This window comes from Madurella fahalii, assembly GCF_045866475.1.
Source record: "Madurella fahalii IFM 68171 DNA, scaffold_1, whole genome shotgun sequence".
NCBI lineage: Eukaryota > Fungi > Ascomycota > Sordariomycetes > Sordariales > Madurella > Madurella fahalii.
The window spans coordinates 8,480,812-8,503,282 of NW_027263971.1; the positions used below are offsets into that span (position 1 = coordinate 8,480,812).

The 22,471-nt window shown below is 52.4% G+C and overlaps 5 protein-coding genes across 5 annotated transcripts; 4 read left to right on the forward strand and 1 right to left on the reverse strand.

Annotated features, from left to right (window-relative positions):
• Window positions 1-4,766: 4,766 nt before the first annotated feature.
• On the forward strand, window positions 4,767-5,211 carry MFIFM68171_02305 (uncharacterized protein; the record flags this gene model as incomplete). The annotated part of the gene is made up of 2 exons (XM_071057727.1): window positions 4,767-4,980; window positions 5,072-5,211. The coding sequence occupies 2 exons, from the start codon at window positions 4,767-4,769 to the stop codon at window positions 5,209-5,211; spliced, it is 354 nt and encodes a 117-aa protein (XP_070913828.1).
• Window positions 5,212-5,277: 66 nt separating this feature from the next.
• On the forward strand, window positions 5,278-6,013 carry MFIFM68171_02306 (uncharacterized protein; the record flags this gene model as incomplete). The annotated part of the gene is made up of 2 exons (XM_071057728.1): window positions 5,278-5,745; window positions 5,804-6,013. The coding sequence occupies 2 exons, from the start codon at window positions 5,278-5,280 to the stop codon at window positions 6,011-6,013; spliced, it is 678 nt and encodes a 225-aa protein (XP_070913829.1).
• Window positions 6,014-8,272: 2,259 nt separating this feature from the next.
• On the forward strand, window positions 8,273-8,963 carry MFIFM68171_02307 (uncharacterized protein; the record flags this gene model as incomplete). Its single annotated transcript, XM_071057729.1, has 2 exons — window positions 8,273-8,770; window positions 8,826-8,963. 2 exons carry the CDS (start codon window positions 8,273-8,275, stop codon window positions 8,961-8,963), a joined length of 636 nt encoding a protein of 211 aa, XP_070913830.1.
• Window positions 8,964-15,013: 6,050 nt separating this feature from the next.
• On the reverse strand, window positions 15,014-16,082 carry MFIFM68171_02308 (uncharacterized protein; the record flags this gene model as incomplete). Its single annotated transcript, XM_071057730.1, has 2 exons — window positions 15,014-15,453; window positions 15,521-16,082. The coding sequence occupies 2 exons, from the start codon at window positions 16,080-16,082 to the stop codon at window positions 15,014-15,016; spliced, it is 1,002 nt and encodes a 333-aa protein (XP_070913831.1).
• Window positions 16,083-17,722: 1,640 nt separating this feature from the next.
• MFIFM68171_02309 (Aminoglycoside phosphotransferase domain-containing protein) lies at window positions 17,723-18,685 on the forward strand (the record flags this gene model as incomplete). The annotated part of the gene is made up of 1 exon (XM_071057731.1): window positions 17,723-18,685. The coding sequence occupies one exon, from the start codon at window positions 17,723-17,725 to the stop codon at window positions 18,683-18,685; it is 963 nt and encodes a 320-aa protein (XP_070913832.1).
• Window positions 18,686-22,471: the final 3,786 nt, after the last annotated feature.

The window sequence follows — 22,471 nt, forward strand, 5'->3', positions numbered from 1 at the left end:
AAAATCTATGAGCGAGGAAAGAGCATCGTGAGACCTGATAGTAGTAAGTTCAAGTCCATTCTCCAACCAAAAGAAGAAAGGGGGGGGGGGGTTAAGCAAAAGCGCCAGTAGCTAATAACATACCGCAAACTTGATAGGAGTGCTTGAGGATTCAAGTCCAGAATGGATGCACGTCTTATATCGTCTCATGGACTGGGATGGTCTTATAGACGGCAAACAGGATTTTGCGTCGGTATCACCAAATGGCACAACAACATGGGTGGCAAATATTAATCGGGCAGGGATGTTGGAACCGTCATCGAATTGCGCCACAACATGTGAGGAGTTCTTTTTCTCTCGCTTGCTCCCTTACTGTCTTACTCTCTCATGAGAACCGGTTTGCCACCAACCAAATACTAATTTCGCTACGTTTCAGACCTTTTCACGCAAGTCATTGACGAGGGATACAAAGCTCGCAATGTAACTGTCACAGACCTATTTGACATTGAAATCAATGAAGATCGCAATGCAACCTTTATCGAATGCACCACCTGTCTTGCACACAAGAACAACCACCAGCCGGGTCTTGGGGGCTCAGACATACTCCGAAACTTGCCGGCCGAAAACGCATCCTTCGTCGAGAGCCTACTTCTCCGTTTCCCTTTCTTCGAAAATCTAATCGATGGTTTCCATTCCAACAATAGTACTCTCGGCTATCATACATTTCCCATATCCGGCGCTGCCAACCCCCTAGAATACTTCTACCTTAGCGTTGTTGAATCTTCATGGGACCGCGTCAATTTAACTCCCGCAAAGGACGTATCCGTCAAAACCGAGCTCTACGCGGCACACGTCACAGCACGGCTTCCCCTACTCGTCATTCTTGGCGCAGAGACGCAACTACCAAAGATGGCGCGAGACAACGGTCCATCTGAACACCGAGTTTTCAATGTATCCCTCGAGGTGAAATGGGACAGAGCACTTGGTGTGCTTATTGGCATTCTGGGTATGCTGCTACCTGTTATTTTTGTGGTAGAGATTTACCGTAAGAAAGTCTGGTTACTCGACTATGACAGCTTTCTTTCAGTGGCGCGGCTGCTGAGGACGGCCATGGATAGGGTTGAGGATAACAGTATAAGTACTGGGAAGGAACTGGCGGAAGACATGAGAGGAATCACGATGAAATATGACGCGACAAAGCCTGGAAGTATGCTGTTGATACCCGCTTAGAATAAGGGTACCACGGAGAATAAAGGCACCATGGCGAATAAGAGGCTTCTGGGGGTGTTGTGGTGGGGGGGGGGGCTGAGGATAGGAGTTTTGCTGAGGACGGGGAAGCCTTGATTATTACGGGGATTCCGTCGTGGTCCCGTAACTGGTGGCCTCAGGGCGTCAGCCTTGACGCTGAGGTAGGCACTTCATCAACACTGGCATGATCTATGACAAAGTAGGATATGATGAGTTGATTCAGCTCAGGTCCTCCTGGGAACAAGTCTAAGGGGTCTTCATAGACGTAAGTGGTGGCCCCTGGGCCGTCATCCCTGACGGGATGCGGGCCCAGACACTGCGGTGCAGTGCTGGCCTCCACCACGTAATATTGATGGTCTTCTTCAGGGGAGTATTGATGAAAACGAAGCAGAGTCGGGGTGTGGGAGAGATGAAAATCGTAGCTTTATTAACTCTGGATACTAACACACACTGCAATTATGCAATGTTGACCAAACTTGTCCAGGCAACCTTCTCCACACGAGAGAGGTATACATCAGAGTTCAAGCCACCAAAAGCCCGGAACTGTGTTCTGCATCGGTTGCATTCCTGAGGACATGTAGTATGATTGGCCACCAAATTGCTTGAAGAGTAGGTATTTGGTGACTCAAACGAAAGCAAAGTGCTTCCTGGTTTATCTCCATTCGCTGGAGGTATCTGACGAGCGCCCCGCTGTTGTGCTAATCAAGCTGCACAACGAATCTGGAACCGTCACACTGCAGGAACTTGTTAGATGGGCACTTGGTGGGCCCATCAGGTTGCTGGATAACGCCAGCCTCCTCCTCACACCCCTTTTTCGCTCACCCCTAACATCAATCATGTACGGAGAAAACCGCCAAAGTCGGCTGACTGTCTCTTAACACATTGCTTAGGAAACGTGGATTCATGAAGCAAAGGGCTACGACTGGCACGGAGTTATGAAGTATTTAATTACTGCGGCAATGGTTTTGATCTTTCCTCCTAATAAAAAAGTTAACCCCATCTCACAAACCACTGTCTCCCGTCAACAGCCAAATCCTGGAGAAGCTCTTTTGTTGAGTCCTCGGTGGAGTGGTGTGCGATCGCCGCTCTCCGGTCAGACACTCAAATCCCAGTTCTAAACAAGAAATATTTCGACGGCGGTCAGTGTCGCATCTACAAAGTGGACTTTCCAGATCAAGAAAGCTGGGCTATCCGCATCCCTCTGCATATACAGAACGCACCACGTGAAGCCATCATCGGCCTTCTCCAAGGCGAGATCCTCATACTTCAGGAGCTCGAGGTGAAGGGCTTTCGATGGGCTCCTAGATTACAAGGATCCAGCCTTACTTTCGAAAACACGGTCGGGTACCCATTTATCGCTCTGAGCTGGGTTTCAGGCGAGAGCCTTTCTTGGTCTCTGAAGCAACCAGCGCGGCCCATTCGAGACAAGATACTTCGCCAAACCGCCAGGATCATGATGTCGCTTATTGAGTGTACCCGCGAAGAGAGTAGGATTAGCCATTTCCCCTCTAGAGATCAGGCTAACTTTCCTAGGGGAGCCAGCCACCCAATACTTTGAACGGATCATCGACAACAAAGTTCGTCGAGTCCGTCGCGGCTTTCCCCCTGAAATAACGTTCCAAGACTGCATTACCCAGAAACAGCTGCTGAGCACGATTCTTCGGCCCGAGCTTGAAGACGCGCCTTAAGCTATAGAGCATGGCGACTTATCGTGTCGGAACATTATTGTTGATTCGGAATACAATATTACTGGGTAAGTGGGCCTTAACGGATGGTACTCTGAAATCGTGTTGCTGACTATGAAAAGCTTCATCGACTGGGGTTTCGCTGCAAAATGCCCGCTCCAAATGGCGTGTAGGCTTCCTCGCTTTCTTTGTCTGGAACAGCCGATTCTTCCCCCACCCTTGATTCTTCGGGAGGACCGGAAGATATTCATCGCGTCGCTTCTGTCAGGGCCTTCGACATTGGCGGAACCAATTTCACTCACCCTGTCGACAGAGGGTATCGACTTTCAGCAATGCTTCCTGGAGTCTATAACGAGCAAGGGCATGCATCGCTGGCTGGCAAAGCAAGGATGGAAATTCTCCATAAGAATGTAGGGCATCTAGAGAGCGTGGGCATTTGGCGAGGGTTACTTCCTACTCGGTTGACAAGACTACTTGCGAAACTAATATACGTTGTCCCTACTCGCTCCATCTTTCCCCGCATCCACGAAGCGACCTAGCCGCTCACCATATAGACGCGTGTTCCATGAGGATGGTTATCACCATTTGAGTTGCAAGTGCATCGACATCCCCGAGTCCAGAGTGGTGCAGAGAAAAACCAAGCGGTGTCGAGCGCGATCAAGTCCTTCGGCCACTGCATTTGAGGCAGGTTAGTAACAGGAAGCTAGAAGCAGGAGGTAAAAGAAAGGCAGCGTATATCAGCTGGCTTGAGGTTGATGTTGGCCCTGCCTTGTGTGATCTCGCACAAGCCATCGAAATCATCTCCGGGGTACCGACACAGCCCAAAGAGGCCAGCAGCGTTGTACTGGTGGATCAAGTCCTTGAAGCTGTCCATGAAGCGAAGTTCGGATTCCCCCCATCACGAGCTCATCCTCCTCCGAATAGCGGAATTCAGTCGGTCGGAACTGGCCGGTAGGAGAATAAGCCCAGACAGCTGGCTGTGGGCGTTTCATCCCCCGGATAGAACCCTCTGGCCAAGGGACGGATGTACCGGCGTAGTCGACAAGCATCTCTCCAGGAGAGAGATCAAAGTGGCGGTGGAGAATGGACAATCCGAACTTAGATTCCATGCCGTGCTCGAGAAAGAAGCTTCTGAAGACAGTCTTCACCAGTCCATCACCATCCAGGGCGGTGATGACGGGTGTGCCAACAGTGCACAACTCGACTTCACCGTCAGCTACCAATTGTGTGCATCAGAAGGTCACAGGTCTGCCATGGACGTGGGGTTCGTCTCTTGAGCAGCGTGCAGCCCATCATCCACACCTTGAACAAGGCGCGAGAGAGGTTGTTCATTGGTGAGACGTGCTGCATCCTCTCTTGGCGGCTGTGGGGCAGCTTTTCTTCGATTGGCTGAGAATTGGCTGAGATGGGAGAGGGCTGCGACAATGGTACAGCAGCACAAATCACCTAATCAGTGTTGGGCTGCCTTCACTGGTTGAACTGGCCGCTGCCACCCAGCATGTGCGTCGGAGCCCCTAGCACGGCATGCGACGCCGACACCTCATGCCGGGGTCACGCCAGCGCCATGCCGTCCATTCCTGATGGCGCTCACGGAGATTGCGGCAAGGTCGTTGGCGTCATGGCCAGGAGCCCAGAAGGTCTTGTTCCGAACAAGAGAGCTTGTTCCTGCAGAGGTTCTGGTGCTCCAAAATGTCCTGTACCGAATCCCCTGACAGGTGCGCCTCATAACCCCACTTCGAGCGCTTTTCCTTTAGATCGGAGAGTGCTGAACGACTTTCTGATCTTGCGGCAAGATTCACCAAGAATAATCGGCATCGCGGCCCGCATCAAATTTAAGGGATGGGTGAGGATCAAATGGAGCAGGTGGATCGCACAAAGAGCCCCGCAGGCAGTCTGCAACGAGCGCCAAACCGCGCGAGCAAGGCAAACCGCCGGACCGCCGCCGCAAGATGGAACATCAAAGTGCTGCGCGGGCTTGAAGCTGCACTGCTCAGAGACCCAGAGGCTGATCTTGGCGCTCTTCTGCCCCCCTGGTACGCTGACAAGCTCGAGTCTTTCAAGGCATCAGGTATGTTAATCATCTCGGCGTTCATCCTCGCCCTAGGTCTCGACTGTCACACTCGCACCGCCGATGATGACTAAGATATCTTCAACATCAGACACGCGGCCAAGCAAAGGCCCTAATCGTCCGCCCAGTCACGATATCCGGTCCAAGCTCCGGAGCACCGACTCTTCAACCATTCTCCACCCCTTGTCGTCTGATCTCAAGGCTTTGCTTGGAGACTACGATAACCTCTAGGAAGCCGTGATAGATCTGCTAGATCAAAGCGAGGTTCTCTACAAGAGTGCCTGGGCTGCGTCATCCATGGCTTTTCGAGTCAGCAATGGCATCGCAGCCAAGGCCACTATCGAACAACACATCCTGGCAGAATACCCGACTCTCGCATACCTACAGCAGCACCTACCCGACTTCCCTGCTCCGAGATTACACGGTGTAGTTCGGATTGGCACATACGGACTGCTCTTCACGACCTACATCCCCGGCCTAGACCTGGAGAAAGCATGGCCTAAGCTCGGTGATGCTGAGAAGCGGTCAATAAGCTCCCAGCTGGATGTCCTGCTCCAGAAATTGAGATCTTTCCCGCTACCGGAAAACAGCCCTCTCGGCGGAGTCAGCGGGCAGGGCTGCAAAGACGGGAGGAGAGCAATTCGCGTCAGCTCGGAGCCCATCCTCGACATCAAAGAGTTCCAAAACTTTATATTCGCAGGATCCAAGACAGCCTCACCCATATATACTCAATTCTTACGTGAACTGATGCCGGCGGCTGCAAAGGTGGTCTTCACGCACGGGGATATCCGGCCGGCCAACATCATGGTTAACCAGGACGAAGGCGGCCGCTGGTCTGTCGTTGCCCTTCTTTGACTGGGAGTTTAGTGGCTTCTATCCCGAGTACTGGGAGTGCGTCAAGATGACCAATAATCTCACACCGAGAGATCGGGATGACTGGTACCTCTTTCTGCCCGAGTCCGTTTCTCCACGGCGGTACCCAACGCAGTGGTTGGTCGATAGGATTTGGGATCGTAATCTGGAGAATAGCTAGCAGGAAAATGAAGAAATTCTGAGCAGTCAAGCCGAAATGGAACAGCCCCTACACAGCAACATATGCGGCCACACATGTGATGTCCGTCCCCGCCCATCTCACTCACTCGAATCATAGACAAACTCCTCCGACACAGTCCGCCGCTCACCCTCTTCCGCTTCCTCCCCCTCCTCCTCCTCATCCATCCCTCCCAGCTCCATCCGTTCATCCATCTCACCACCAAAGCCTTGGCCAAAGTACGGCTGCAGGGTCTGGCAGCCCTGCGACCATGTATCACCACTGATCATGCCCACCTGCAGGGTCGAACCGTCATTGAGCTCGGATGGCCCTTGCTCGTAAACTCCTTGAATATTCCTTTACTTGACGATCCCCTGCCCGAGCGCCCCTTGCTGGACTCGCGCATGCCCGACTTTGAGCCCTTGGAGCTGGTGGACGGCTCCTTCTCCACGCGGGGAGGCATTGGGGCGGAACAAAAGCTGAAACAAGATCTATCTACCAAAAGTCCGGTTTGCCGTCTCCAAGACATCGATCCAAGCGAAATAATCTACGGAAGAATAGTTATGGACGAAACAGCCGAGAAGGACCAGGAATTAGGACTGGCTTTACTCGCTCCCTGTCCAGCCTGAGGGAGCGGGAAGGGGATCGCTTTTTTGTACTCATTCCTCCCACACCTCTCTGTCTTGCACCCTAGAAGCCAAGGCTCACCAGAACCGCCATTCTCACGCTTTCATAGCGGTCATAACTGTGAAATGGTGACTCACTGATTATGTTGGCGTGATTGTGTGTGGTGCCCACGATGAGCCCTACTTACCTTTTCCGAGTGGGATATCCGCCGTCTCCGGAGCAACGAGGCGCACAGGCATGCCGCTTTTATCATAAAAAGTGCTGTCTATCCGTGTTGAGATTATGACTTATCACGTTGCTTCGGTTAACGATTGGCCGTTGAGCTCCGGTCACAAAGAGGCCGGGTGGCCAGAGTTACGGCCCGGCATGCACATCAGACAACAACCGACCAACACACCATGCCCACTGCGGAACGCGAGACGGCAGGCAGCAGGCAGCCTCATCCAGTGGTGGCGGACACATGCTGCATATTCTTCTGCCTCGGCTCCTAACCGCTGCCCCGCGCTGATTGATTCCTTGGCTCCAGTTTGGAAGCTGTGATTCCTGTGCCGCTGCCATAGAGCTACCGTTAGTACCGCCCCAGGCAAGCGATGGCACTCGACGGAGCCAGTTGTCATAAATGAGAAACCAAACCAGACCCACCGTGGCACCGCCCACGCGGCACCAATCTGTCCAAACCTTCTCGGCCATGCAATATCGTTTCATCCGAGCCACCACTGATCCCGGTTTTGGGGTCAGTTTAGTGGGGTTCCTGCCACCATGGAGCCGACCTCCGGCGCCCTCGTTGGCAACGGCATCTTGTCTCCGCTTGGCTTTCAGCTGCACGGGCCACTCTGCCGCGCAAGAATTTGACATTATCGGTCCTGGGATGTATTAGCTGGAGGCCAGGGGTGTTCGGGATGAATCAGGTATATGAAGATGCCTCTTCTCCCCTTCCCAGCATCTTCCTGGCAGTTCAGCCTGCCACGCCTCACGCACCAAGTCATCCTGATTATTGTCCTGCAAGTAGAGCGTGAACGGAAACAAAAGATGCGCTCTGCTCCAGTTCTTCGTACAGGCCTGATTGCAGCACTTCCCCTTGCCGACCCACAGGTGGGAAGAGAGAGGGCAAAACCGGTGAGCATCGGGAGGGGAGGAGCTGCATGAAATGGGTAGCACAAATGAGTAAGGAGGGTGTCAGTCGCCGCGTTGGCAGGTCCCTCGTCGGCGCACAACCCAAATCCAGCGCCGTCACGATCCCATCACATCCAAGCTCCTGCAGGTTGGAGGCTCTGGGAGTAGGGTCCCACCTGCTGCGCTGGCATACAGCACAAGCAGGGTGAACGATCGCACTGTACTCCTGCGCAACAACACAAGAAGTTAGCCATCCTTCTTCTTCAGCCATGGCACTGCTGGCATGCACTCATCATCGGCATTGGCTGCTTTGTAGCCCTGCGGTCTCGTGCCACCCAGCCGCGATTCTCAAAAGCTGGGGCCAGATGGTTGGTCAACTTACAAGACCTTTGAGGGCCCTCCTCGGTATAAAGGGCGTATCAAGCTCCTCCATTTCTTGAGATACAAGCAAGCTGTTACATTTCAATTCAACCTCACGCGATTTCTATACCATTCAAGCCCACAAGTTCGCAGCTTCCCATCATGATCATTGGCGTCGCGGATTACTCCACCAGCGAGTTCAACTCGCTGCTGGACTTCAGCGATGTCCTCCCAATCTTCGATGATCTTGACGGCAATCGTCTCGCCAACGGCGCCATAAAGGATCTTTTCCGCCGCCACAACGTTCAAGGCACCATCGGCCTCGCCCTACTGCACAAACACTTCGATGTCTGTGACGGGGAGCGTATCACCGATGTCAGAGGCACATCCAATCCCGTCACCTTCGAGCTGGGAGAGGCATCTACCTGGAGATTCAGCCCCGAGCGTCGCCAACTCGTCCCGCTGGAGTATTCGGTCACGCAGAGCAAGATTGATTGGGAAACCCCGTCCATGCAAGCATTGCTAGCCGAGTTCTCCGAGATGCTGCTCTCCAAGAAGGCTGATGGAATCCTCGGCCTCTGCTCCTATCCCGGAGATGGGTATCCAGGGCGGGTCGAGTTCACTGTTGGCCGTAGCAACGTCAACTTGACTCCCCAAGAAGTAGGCTACTGTATCTCCCCTCCCCCTGGGCTCAAGCGCTGAACATGTACGAAAGGCCAACTATCTCCCTTCCGCAGGCACCCGCGAGGCCGCTTGGTTCTACACCGACGACTTCATCAAACGCGGCTGCAGGTGCAATTGTTTTAAGACTGAAAAGCACACCTACTCTCACGGGTACACTGTGTCATCTTGATTTGGGATAAGGGCATGAAATGGTTGATTGAGGGAGGCTCATGCCATGTCAAATCGAGCAGTAATTCAATACAAACCATCTTCTATGCTAACCACTCCTGCTACTTCTTGCTACTCAATTGCGGGCGCCCAAGAACACAATGCCATAGCTCTGTGAATGTCGATGCGGCTCGCTGCAGCGAACCACCAATACCTTCTAGGTTCGTCGTCACGAGAAATTGCGCGATAGTAATCCAGCTCGATGCCACCCTCCCGCTGAGCCCTTGTCTTCACGCATTCGAGGTAGAAAACTCGGTCTTGTTTCATTTGCCGGCTATTGCGAACCGAGAAGCCTTGGGCTCCCTCCCCGGGCTCATGAATGAGAAAGCGCGGATATACGGCCGCAAACTGAAGAGGCACCATTTCCGCCCAGCCTAAGTCGATGATACTATGACTTATATCAGTGACACTGCGCATCTCCGGCGGGCAAGGATTTCCGAAATACCTCTGGACAGCAAGAGGGGCGTTGCCTACTATGATATTGTTGCCGGAGATGTCACCGTGGACGAGCACATGCGGGGCATTGTCAAGGTCCGGCATCCAATATTTTGGTATCAGCCGCTTCTGGTCTTCGCATTCTGTGACGGTGCCTCCCGGAAGCTCGTTGGACTTCGCACGGGCGATCTTGCGGTCAATCTTATATGTGATCCATTTAAGGGCCGTCTCCCCTATATCTCTGTCAACTCAAATTCAGGGACGCTTGTAGAGGGGCATCAATACCAGGCTGTTGAATACGGAGCAGATCGAGACTGGCATCAGCAACCGCCTGGATAACAGACTTGCGATCGTCTCTACTCGGATAGGCATCACACCACTTCAGAGGGTTGCCATTCGCCCAACCCAGAGCCAGATACGGCGCTTTGATCGTGTTCTCTGTGGTAGGATCATAGGCAATAAGCGGTTGGAAGAGATTGATTCGAGCAGCGTCGATGTCGCGACGGACCTTGGCTTCGTGTTCAAGGACAAGGGCAGTATGGCAGCCGGTCCGATTGTGTGGGATGCGGAGGCAAGGGCGTCTTGACATTTCCTCGTTCTCCAGAGCATAAATTGTATACTCTCCGCCGCGGAAGGGGGCGCTGTCAGTGTTAAGAATAAAATGACAGGGTGCTCCAATAAGAGTCTCGACGAGAGCACGAATCGCGGTCGGGTTGAGGTCACCCATGTTGGGAATAGGGATCGGTGCTAACTGTTGAGAAAGCGCAAGGATTGGGCTGCCTGACCTGCCACTTAACCGTCTCTTCCAAGTTAACAATTGCCGATTCACACAGCGTGGGTCTGGCTTGTCGACCGAGACCTCGACTAGTGCGTGGACGATAATCTACCGCTTGGGTACAGTAGCACTCTTGTTAAAGGCGTGGGTGAAACGTTGCTACAGCGGCGGCAACAAACGAAGCGGTGGTAACAACAACGCGCTTTGGTATCGAGGCTTGTGGCCCAGTAAAGATGAGCCGGATTGCTCACTGCTACAGCGCAATTTGTCCCGGCGGCCACACCTATCTGGCGCAACTGGAGCTCCGCTCGATACTGCCGCCCCACACCGCTCTCAACCCGATAACCCCCTCACCGAAAGCTAACGAAGCGATCATCTGCTGGCGAGCTTCAAAATTTCCGAGACCCGCGGTCGCTCCTCGTTTCAGCTTGTGAATCCGACCAGCTTACATCTACCCGAGCCCGCCATTAGTCTATGTTGTGTTTGAAGAAGCAGGCGCAAAAAAGACGCATAGCGCTGGCCTCCTGCATTATATAAGTAGGTGCATCTCGGGAGTAGATCGTAGGGTGATGCTGTGACACCGAGTCGGTCAACCGATCTTGCGGAGCCGTAGGCGGAGTGGGGGCCGAAAACACCCCCGTTCTGAGGTTGACCAAGAAGAGTACCATCACCAGTGATATTGCCATCGTTTCCACTTTTGCTCCTCCCCTGCGATTACAACGCTGTCCCGGCCCTGGGTTTCTATTGCCCAGCTTGCTCAACTGTGCCGCCCGAGTTGCGCCGTTCACGCCGCTGATATGCGCCAACAAAAGGGTTTGCGGCAACCGCAACTGGTGGGTGGGTCGACTCCGATTAGCGAAGCGCTTGGCGAGCCAATAACCGCCGGTACCGTTCTGCCGGGACCAATCACATGGCGTCGTGCTCGAGTTGAGGAAACGAGTCTCCTCGGAGAGATGCGCGCTTGTGAGACCATCTGGCCCGCAACCGCAACCAGAGTTTCAAACCGGCTGCGGCCTATGTTCCTGGTTTGGAATGCAGCCGTGGTTGAGTCGTTCAAGTCTGGTCCGCTGTGTGTTCTGTTGTGTTGGCGAGGCGCCTGGTTAGGCGTTGATGGTACAGACAGGGCAGTGTAAAGGTTTTGGCCGTTTAGAAGCCCCAACTGTCTCCGAGCGTGATTTGACTGCGCTGAGAGATTCCCTTAGGCAGAGTCTCCTTTCCTCGTAGGTTCGTCATCCTGGAAGAGGCTTGGGTTAGCAGACGGTGAGCGAGCGGGACGGGGAGCCAATACCTAAGTAGAGGGCGACGAGATAGTCAACTGAAGAAGAAATGTGATATCTATGATTGGCATTGTTTACCGGGCGCGGGGCCGGAGGCGGAGGCGGAGGCGGCAGAACGGCCGTCACATCCGCCTTGCTCATGTGTCTACTCTTCTTCCCTCCACAACGTCTCACGGAGACATATATGAGAGAGGGCGCAACCTAGTCCTGCAAAAAGAGTGGAGGGCAACAACGTCAATCGGGAGCGATTGACCTAGTGCTCCACAACTACGCATTTACAATTGAGTGGCCGTAGGTGCAACAGTTCTGGCCTGACAGATAGGGGTCATGTCGTATTTGCAAGAAGCAGACGCAAGAAGCAGACGTAAAAAGCCGCGGAGCCACCGCGTCCTGCCGTCTGACTCGTGATAGGTCTTCCCTGACATTAAGAAAGCGGACACTTAGTATAGGTGCATACTTAAGCAGGGCTGACGGCGGCTGAGGGTTCCACACCGTGGCCGAGTGGCTGGAGAATCACACAATTGACTCGAAATTTGAGGAAATCGAACGTAACAATGACACCGGATTGCTCACATCACCTATGGACTGGACTGACCGCGAAACTGTTACTTAGGAAACTATGCAAGCCAACCAACCCATTCCCCCTTCCCCCCTGTTGGATCAGATTGACTGCAGAATTGTTAACTACTTAGGAGACCATACGGAGGCAAAAAAACCCACCCTCCCTCCGTTCCTGCTAAACCATGGCCTCCACCTCTCTAATATTAAGTGAACTATTCCAGTTTCATCTTCTCCGTGCTTCCCAGTGAAGCCATCTCGAGAGACAAGGAACAAATGAAAGCTGACAGGATACCCGTTACTAGGCTTCAGGACACCTCGGCGATGGACTGAAGGTAAATCCCACCATTGTCGTTCGTATATCGACCATCCTTACACGCCAATTTCAGAACCGTGGGGTAAACCTCAAGTTCCCCCCACCGAGGGCTGTCGTCATCGGCCAGGTCGATTTAGGAGGTTCCTCGGGTGCTTCAAGATCCGCTCTGTGCTTCACGGGGCTCTGATGCGTTCTAGACGCTATAGTCTGATGTCGGGGGGTAGCCGGACTGGGGGAGGTATCGTCGGTCAGGTCGATGATGGCATTACCTTCCCTAGGCTCGATAGGGTTTTTATTTCTACGCCCTATACAGCTAGACACCATTATATGATGTCAGTGGTATCCCAGCTGGGAGTCTCGGACGAGTTTCGACGATAGTAACGATCTAATTGACATCTTGATGGCGTTCGGGGTCTGGAGAAGAACGGTCGTGTCCAGCGTGAGAGTGGTGGCCAATATAGGAATGTGGTTGGAAGATGAAGGGGAAGGTCGTTAGGTTAGGGAGTAGAGAAGAAGAAGGGAAGAAACTAGAGGAAGGGAGATCCAGACAGGATTAAATATCTATCAGGAGCCGGATAGGTTGCACGTACTAGTGTACCCTGCCTCAGGTAGTTAGAGATCGGAAGTAGCTTCTTCCGAAGCTGGCCACATCGCCCTGGTAGTGAGGGCGAGTCCATGGGCTGGGCGAGGGCAAGGTCGTCGTGGCCGAGTGCGGAGGATCTAGTACAGACAGGGCAGTATAAATGGGGAGACCACAGAGTAGTACCAGCCGATGCTGCCCTGAGCCACGGAAAGTTGTATTTCCAAACGGCGGGAGGTAAGAAAGAAAAAATATCGGGATTATACACGCGAATGTTGCTTAAGGAAGCCCATCGAGAAATGTAGATACAAGTATCATCCAATAAGGCTCTTGCCGTCGCTAGATCCGCCCCCCTTTGGTTTCCCGGCCAACCAGGTACATTTGCTTACTACCTCTGAGAAGCAACAATTGTCGCGGCCGCCCTACCTACCTGGCGAGAACTGGATCTCTGCTCAATAACGTTACCGCCGTTCCGGGCGGCCCACTCCCGCAACCCAATCAGTTACCCCGAACCGTCTCCCGAAGGCCAACCGGCGGTGAGAATGTCGCCTAAGCATGAATGCCTGCACTGCTCGGGCAAACTGACATCCTGAATTACACATTGCCTTACTTGCACCTAAAATTTATCTCATAGCTGGCCTGCAATAGGTGAATGACAAGATGGGCCTAGGCCAACCCAACATGTCGTCATGCCTTCCCCGAGAATGTCCTCAAAATCGAGAAAAGCGGCCCTGAAGAGGATTATTTGACGGTTATCGAGGTGCCCGGCATCTTCCGCGCCGCCGCTGAGGACACCACGGCCAGGGATCGTGACCTAGTCAAGAAAATGGTTAAGGAATGCATTCGAAACGACCGCACCATTATCCTTACCGTTCAACCATCCAACGTCGATGCGGCCACCCAGGAGATCCTTGAACTATCAAAGCTATACGATAAGACTGCTGGTAGGACCCTGGGGGTAATTACTAAGCCGCATACACTGAAGGGGCGTTCCAAGAAGACCGCCGTTTGTAACTTGGTGCTCGATAAGAGAATGCCTCCTACCCTTGGCTACTAGCTTGGTAGTGCGCCGGCGTGCTGGTACATATGTACCGGCTGCGTATTACACCGGCAAACACTTACTAGCCTCTCTATCGTGCCAGTACACACGTGTACTGGTACACGGGGGCTGATATATATGTGCTAATGATATATGGTCCTTACGCGTGTGCTAGTACTTCAGCATGCTGGTACATATGTACCAGCGGCGGTAGTATATTAGCATAGGCTTACTAGCCCCTCCAGTGTGCTAGTACACACGTAATAGTTGCGTGGCATACTAGTACGTGTATGCCAGCCCAGCCAGTGTACTAGCACATATAACAGCTACCCACCCTGGAAAATCATCCCCTTAAATCTATATTATGACTTCGCATATTGCAGCAAACAATAAATCAAGTTAAACAATCTACTACCCGCCCTATTGGTAATACTGCGGCTCGAACTAGCTAGGGAGCTTGTGATAATACCACTCACAGTGCTGCTCCTCGAATTCATGTAGTGCTTCGGTCTCAACAAGATATCGGTTTCACGAAGCCCGCCCCTTCGACAAGAAGTTGGCTGCCTCTTCTCGGTGCAGTGGTGTACTTTTCTTTAAAGTACTATCGCCGTGGCCGACCCCCTCGACCCAGATGCCTTGCGGGAAGTGACTTACTCCCGCTGCTAGTTCCAGCACGCAACACGTTTGCCACTGCTATGTTGTTGTCACGACCATCGGTCATGACGACGAGCCGCTGCGGCCCGAGGCAGCAAACACGCGAAAATCCACCAGTAAGGGCCGGAGTGGCACAGGTTACAATGCCATTGAACTAGAGTGTTGTCCGAGTTGATGAAAGCAGCCGAAGAATCCGATAGTTACATAACCAGCCGCGAAAGTCTTTAACGGTGCCACCAAGCCACCTGTGCAACAAAACGAACACTTGAACTCATGTACCACCAGACCGGACAATCACGTGCTCCGACAAGTAGTCGCCCTGAAGCATGGAGGCTGAGCGGACTTTGGAATGATGTGTCCCACTCGTTATTAACTTTGCTAGCTGATTACAATCTCCCCAAGTTTTTCCCGCTGTTTTTCCACATATGCCAGATTGTCAGCTGTCAAATAGCCTTCGTTTGAAGCAAGAAGATCCTCAATCTCTTTAAGCATAACGGGGATCGGGTTGCAGTTGCGGTGGTCGTCATACATATACGTAACGTGGATCTTTTCGATGACGTTGACCAGATGATTGATGCTGAGCGGGTACGTCAGGCCGGCTGTTTCTTCAGTAGACCATACGGCCTGTAGCTCCAGTTGACTGAGTCCGCTGATGATGGAGCCCAGGATCATCGCGTGACAAGCATCCGGCCTAAAACCCTCTTTTCTGCAGTAACGGATAGCTTTGGTTGATATGACAAGTTGAAGGTTGGAGATGATTTCTTTTAGACTTTTGAATATCTCGTGGAGGTAGTTCATACGGATCCTCGCCGCATTCTCTAGATAAGCGAAACTGGTCAGAAGATTTGCAAAGAAGGGCTGTTCATTTTTATCTAATTAGCTTACCAAATAACTGTGAAGAAATGAGAGGCATAGATGGCTGTTCGATAAGCTTCTTGTTGGCGTCGACCAGCTGGCCTTCATTGTTGATGCCTGAATCAACGATAAGGCGTCTAGCTAGACGACCAAGTGTATCTTTGGCGCCAAGCTCCCGGGCGAGACCAATAGCGTAACTAATGTCGGGGGACTCGTGCAAAGCGGATAAAGAGGTTACCCAGGCCTGAAGCCAGGGTCGGAGAACTTTGGTCATGTCGTACTTCTCGGTAAAGACCAGAACATTGTACAGCTCGGCTAAGGGAAGTGTGGTAGGGATGCCATCAAAACGGGCGTGAATAACGTCGAGGAGAAGCTTCGCGGCCGCAGAATCATCCTCAGGTAGCTTTACCACCCAGGATTCTGTATCAGAAACCGGACGAGATTCTCGAAACCCTCCGTAAAGCATGCATTTGAAGACGCGGCTCACTCGGGAGAGGCTGCGCGAACAAACAAGAAACTCCCATTCGTCAGGTCCAATGATCAGCCTCAGGTCACCGTCGTCATCGACGCGCACCGGCTGTCGGTAAGCCATGGCGAAGAGTTGGCGGAAAGAGTTCAACTGCTGATTGTGGGTAAGGCCCACGAAAAGTTGAGAGAAGGAAGAACTAGGTCCTGCGTGGGGATTTGGCCTTTGCGCCTGCGGTGAGGCCTACAATGTGTGGACGGTTGATTGGAGTTTGACGTGCGGGGTTCCACTTTCCATTCTCGCGACCGTAGAATGGGGAGAGGGCAGAGCCCCAGCAGACAGCTGCCATGAGAGAGATCTTCTCCGCCAACCATTTGTGCTACTCCTAGCAAGCAGCCGGCCGCCTGCACTGCAATTCATTTAGCGTATACCGACCCAACATTACTATACGCCAGCCTGCCGTCAATCTTGTCTATCGGGGGATTGATGCCTTGAGGATAATCGAGATCTTGTTCCTGGTGGTGCTTCAAAACAGAATCGCAAATGGCCTGTGGTCTGCCATGTTGTCTTGGCAGCTGAAATGACAGCCTGGTAACCTGCCCCGGAAAGGCATCTTCCTCATTATCAACAATAAGACCTCCTCTGACTTTGGATCATGGATCTACCAACACTTTGTTCGTCCTACCAGTGAAATGGTGCAGAAACACACATCTACACCCACATACACATCAAAACAAGGGGGAGGGTAAAGACGGCCAAATGCCAGACAGACAAGATAGACAAGACAGGCCAGGCGACACCACCACAAATTGGGTGCCGAGTAGGGAACAGCCGAGTCACCGGCCCGTTCCCCTACCGCCACAACCGAGGAGGAGCGACGGCGCAAGTAGAACAAGCTTTGGGTTGGGTGACCGATAAAACCTGTTGAATGTGGCGAGCCTGGGCAGCTGCAATTTCCATAGTTAAGGCGCCTGTGATATGGACACATTAATCCCGGAGCCACACTGTATGTCAGCAATGAGCACCCAAAAATGGCTCCACCTACAAAGATTTTTCATTTAGAGATGTGGGCACTGAAGTAGGCCGCCACCGTAACATAAATATTGTAGCTTTTAGAGACAGTGTGAAGGGTTAGTTGGAAAGCATTCATATTTTTATTATGAGCTTGAGTGTGTGCTCATCGACGGAGTCATAACCCCAGAAGTCTGTTGACTCTTTGGCACGACCTATACAGAGAGAGCAATATCTGAATTGATTATTTACCCCAATGCTGATGACGATGCCTTGGGGCTATCGCACTCCCTCTTCCATCTACGATCATGCCTAGCTGGACGCTGTGTAGGTAGAAGATTTGTGTGTCAATAGGCTAGACTCGTTTTCTGCATGTAGCAAAATTCGTGGCTGGGGAGCTTTAAATGCTCAAAAATTTTATTCAGGGAAAGGCATCTAATTCGAAGCTCCCAATTAACTTATCGCCATTTGCCAGTGTCGCACTGAGGCTTCCCTGGCTCCATCTGGAGAGTTTTGCGGGTTGCCAGGATCCGGATCTTCGCCGGAGCTCTCCGGTGAGCTGTGGCGCCCCACTGGCCGCTGTTTAAGAGCTGGGCAAACCCGTGTCAATATAACCAACAAACTTCCTCCCGAACTCTCCACCTTGACATCAATTTCGGAGTTTCATCCACGGACAAGCCCCAATCAGTCACAATGTTCTGGTCCGTTCTGCTGACCTATTGTCTACCGAATATGACTAACTTTGTGACAGTGAAATGGAACCTTCCATTACAGTCTCCGTCGCTCGAACCAACTCTCGTCGATGGATCCTAGGCTCCTTGATGGTCTGCGAAAAAGTCGACGATCCAGAGTCCAAGCCGGCGGACACGATAGCCGACTGGAGAGATGGCAACAGCACTTTCTACCTCCGAAAGAGCTCGGCGAACGATTTGTCAGGGGGTGATGTGGAGGCCGACAGGATTCATGTCGGGGGAACTTCATCCGCTGTTTGGTGTCTCGGCGACAACGCATTCTGCAAGGTTCATGCCTGGTGCGAAGGTCTGGAGCTTGAAGCCAACACTATGCGGTTCGTGAGGGAGAAGGCCTCGGAAGTGCCCATCCCGGAACTTGTCCATTCCTGGATCGATCACGAACTCGACAGAACCTTCCTCATAACAAAGCGAGTCGGCGGGCAAACCTTGGGACGAGCATGGCCACAGCTTTCCTCACTCCAGCGTACACAGATTGCCGATGACATCGCGCGGTTCTGCGTTACCCTGGCCGCCAACACTTCGTCTCGGTTTGAAACGGTCACTGGATACGGTATTCATGAACCAAGGCTGATGGAGAGCGCACCCCAACCCCATCCGACGTGGAAGCCGAGAACCCTTGGGCCGTTCTCACAAGAGGCCATGCATGCCTATATGACCAAGATCTCAACCGAACCCCCTCCAGACATCGACCCTCAGTTTCACTTTTATCATGCCGACCTCGGGCCGACAAATATCATGGTATCGGAGGATGGTAACCGTGTCACTGGGATCATCGACTGGGAATCCGCTGCGTATTACCCACGTTTCTGGGTAGCCACCAAGCCCGTAACTGCTGGGGCTTTTTACCTTGAATGCGAGACTGATGAACCGAAGCTGTGGGGTCAGCTCCTGGGGCAAGCACTCGAGGCAAATGGTTACAAGCGGCTGGAGGCCGCATTCCGCCGCTGGAATAATTCAGTCGCGTAACCCAAGGGGGGGGGGGGAGGGGGGGTTGGGTTTGGGGTTTGCAAAGTGCGCATTCACTGATGCTTGTGCTCCACCGGAAGAATAACTAGCGAGTTTCATTTGACGAGATACATGGCCTACCATCAATCCAACTGGTTCCTCCTGACTCCACAAACCCGCCAGTGGAACCCAATTCCTCCAACCAATATTGTCAAGAACTAGGATCTCGAGCACGGTGCTGTGGAGGCGCTAATAAATAATGTCAGCCACAACAAAAACCAAGGAGGTAAGTAGGAGTAAGGTACAGAAGGGCTACAAGCGAGGAGTTATTCCATTTTCGCCCCACAGCGTTCACACGTTTTCACTGTCGTTGGGTTGTTGTACGTGCAATCTTTGTTGGTGCAACCCTTCCCGCTCACCGGCGCCGGGAAGATGGACTGCGCCATGTTTGATGATTGGGTAACAAGGAAGCTTGAAAGTCTGGAGTCGGGTCTGAGATCTGGGGGTGAAAACGGAGATTGCAAAGATGCCGGAAGAGGGATGATGGTGGTTGAGAGGGAAAAGATGATTTGGAAAAAGGGGAGATGCCAGGTTATATATATCGAGGCTCCCTGGTATACCATTAGTTGTCTCTCTCGTGGCGCTCATCATGAGGTAGCCAACGGTTTGACAGTCCGAGTCGCCATGAAATAAGGTATTGGGACTCTGTTTCAACCAGTTACACGGAATGGGAGAGCCTGTCAAGATCTCGGCCACTTTTCGGTGAGGCCAGCCCCAGAAAACCACGCGGTAGCAGTGTCTGGCGTTTCCATGACCCACACACATCTTGATTAGAGGGACCTTGTTCCTTAGGCACAGTCTTCTCCAATTCATTATACAAGATGGTGTTCCTGGCCACGTGAGCAGCTGATACGATACATGACCTCCTTTCCCCCCTGATTCGAATAAGATTCGAATCTTATTGTTTTTGGATGGAAAACTACATGTAGGATAAATATAGCTTGATGATGGCCCGGATTGTAATAACTTGTTACGTAGGTACGTCGTAGAATCTTGGAATTAGGCTCCCTGATAGGTAGTTACCTAGCAGAATTACTATCTTCGGTGCAAGAGCATTGTAGAACCGTGATTTGCCGCCCACAGTATGCACATCAAAGTGTTAGTATCCTGCATATTGGTCCAATGCAAATCTTGGAGGTTGGTCATTTTGCACTGCCCTCTTGCATTTGCCCCTGTCGATACCGTCGTCGGTACCCCGGCGAGGGGGAAAAGATTGCGCATCACACCATAACACTACTTGGTATATCGTTGGGACTGCAATCACATCTTTGTGTTCCACTTTATCGGCCGTTATTTACCTAGCGCCAAAACCCCCCTAGAGTAGATAGCGCGGAGATGCCATCCGTGAACTCCTTTGTGAATTCTGGGTCGGTTTGTTGGTGCACTGTCGCGAGGCGGAACCAATCGCACCTCAATGCGACCATTCTGGCGGCACATGAATAGATTACTACGTACTCCCATGTACATCCTGTCTGTCAATCGAGTTTGGTTACCGACCCTAGCTCCCGTCTCGCGCAGAGGAGCAACGAAGGGGTTGCACGCCATCCAAGACAGAGCCGACATGCAGAATCTCGGAAATTGGATAAGGCGATACATCGTCCAAGAGTTGCTAAGTGCACGAGGAAGACACCAGACTCGAAGTATAGGGTTCATTTAGAACCTGCGATGTCTTTCCCTCCAACACTCTTAGCCACCAACCCGCCACGTCTTGCCAATGGCACCAGTCTCAAAGCACTTCCACATCCTCAAATACCTCAGCCATCTACGTTAATCCAGGTTTGTCATGGAGCATTGGTTCGGCTCTCCCAAGCCATTCCCTTCTTCCGACACTATGTCTCACATCTCTGTCAACTCGGTGTTGCCCGCCGACACATCCAACCGCCTGCTCATCGACCACAATGCAACTGAGAAGGCGGAGGTTGTTCATTTGAAGCAGAAGTACCTTCCTTTGTTTGAAGATACTTGCAACTCACGGCGTCGCCGATCTTGCCGAGCCAGACCTTCTCCGCCGCCACTTCATCCCTTCGGGAGGAAGAAGCGCTGGTCCACAAGCAACTCGACATTGCCGGATCAGGGACCCTGTCAGGCATTTGCGTGGATGTCGCCAAGGCAATGAATGGCATGTCCACAACCCACCAAATCCTCGTTGGTCCCACTTCTGTGGGTGGCATCCCTAATGGCTCCTTCATTGCATACGAATATGAACTGAAGGAGAAAGGGGGGGGGGGGTTGGACACTACCTAGCCGAATTGCAACCGAGTGTTCGACCGAACACTGAACTGCGTTCGCACACGGTCGCGCCAACTATGTGAACTCTGCCGGAGTTGCGGACGTTCTCGCGCTGAAGGACAAGAGCTGCGCCGCCGGGGAGAGAATATGTCGTGCCCGACATGCGAGTGCTGTTCCGAGTGCCAAGTGAAGTGGTCAGCCTCCAGCAAGGCAGCGGCATGCTTGAGTCTGGCTGGCCGGATTGCCAGTTCCCAAAGCGTACTGACGGTCAGGTAATCAAAACTCGACAGACCTCCAGAGGGACTGTTGCTCACTACCATGTTACAACGGAGGATGGAGTCGGTGCTTTCAACGAGAAGTAGGTTTTGCATCTCTGTACACTGACGCGATGTGGAGCGCTATCAAGCCGGAGAAGTTTTAGGCCATTGGTAGGTTGGTTAGTACCGTCGCTTGAGTAATATTCCTCTTGTCAAGTTGAAGCTCTTATCCGGTCGTTAGCTCGTCACAATTCCACGCTCGTTTTAGTGCTTTGATTGTTAGTACTTGCTCTTTAGTAGGGAAGAAGCGCGTCGATGGGGTGTGACACTGAACTTTCAAACGCATGGGGTAGGGAACCAAAATATACATGGCCCCCTTATCGAAACGTTAGCAGATGATCTCGACCCGATGCTCTGAAAGCCGATTAAGAGCTTGCCTCGGTGCGGATACAGAAGGCAGATAACCAGCGAACCGATCTGGCCTTCGGACCGAGGCGTATCCACATAAGGCTGAAACCTGCCCGAAGGTGCAGAGTGAATCTATATGCTTCGTTGTCAGGCTCGTGAGCGTGACGGCAGCTGTACAAAAGGAAAACTTACGTTCAAGCTGTACGGCTCTGCCCGTATGCCACGTTAGTTCGGTGTAAACCAGAGCCTGGGCGACAGTGTCCATGAGGCTGTGCTCGTCGGGGTTAAAGTCGGATGGAAACTTGGCCGTGTCCATTTTGCGAAGTACAAGAGGGTTGGTTGATGATGCCACCGATGCCAAAGACGAGCAAGAGCGGAGCACACAGAAGGTAGAAGGCTTTCCCATATCCGACTTGACGTTGATTTCTCGTGTAGACCCGATAGCTAGACCTCGAGTCCCGGCCGTTGAGCGTTTGGCAAGCTAGTCCCTAGCCAAAGACCCCTTTGGGATAAGACCCCCTCGACCAAAAAAAAGCCGAAGAGGTGTAAAAAAAAATGGACAGTGTGTTTCTACCTGCTATTTATCCAATGTGGATACAAACATCAGCAGCTTTCTTTCGACATCTAATCTCTCGGCCAGCTAAGATCCTTCCGATTGGATGCTCAGCGAGGCAAAAGCAGCTTATCCAGCTGGGAGCATAACAGTCTGCGGCCCGTTCAGGATTTGCCAGATTCTCAAGAGGAGGACGCTGTAGTGTAACATACAGCAGGATGAGGATGCCGCTTCGACCGGTGCGGACTCGACACTCGAAGAGGTGAGCAGCAAAGTCGTTGTTGATTCTGCTCCCGTGCT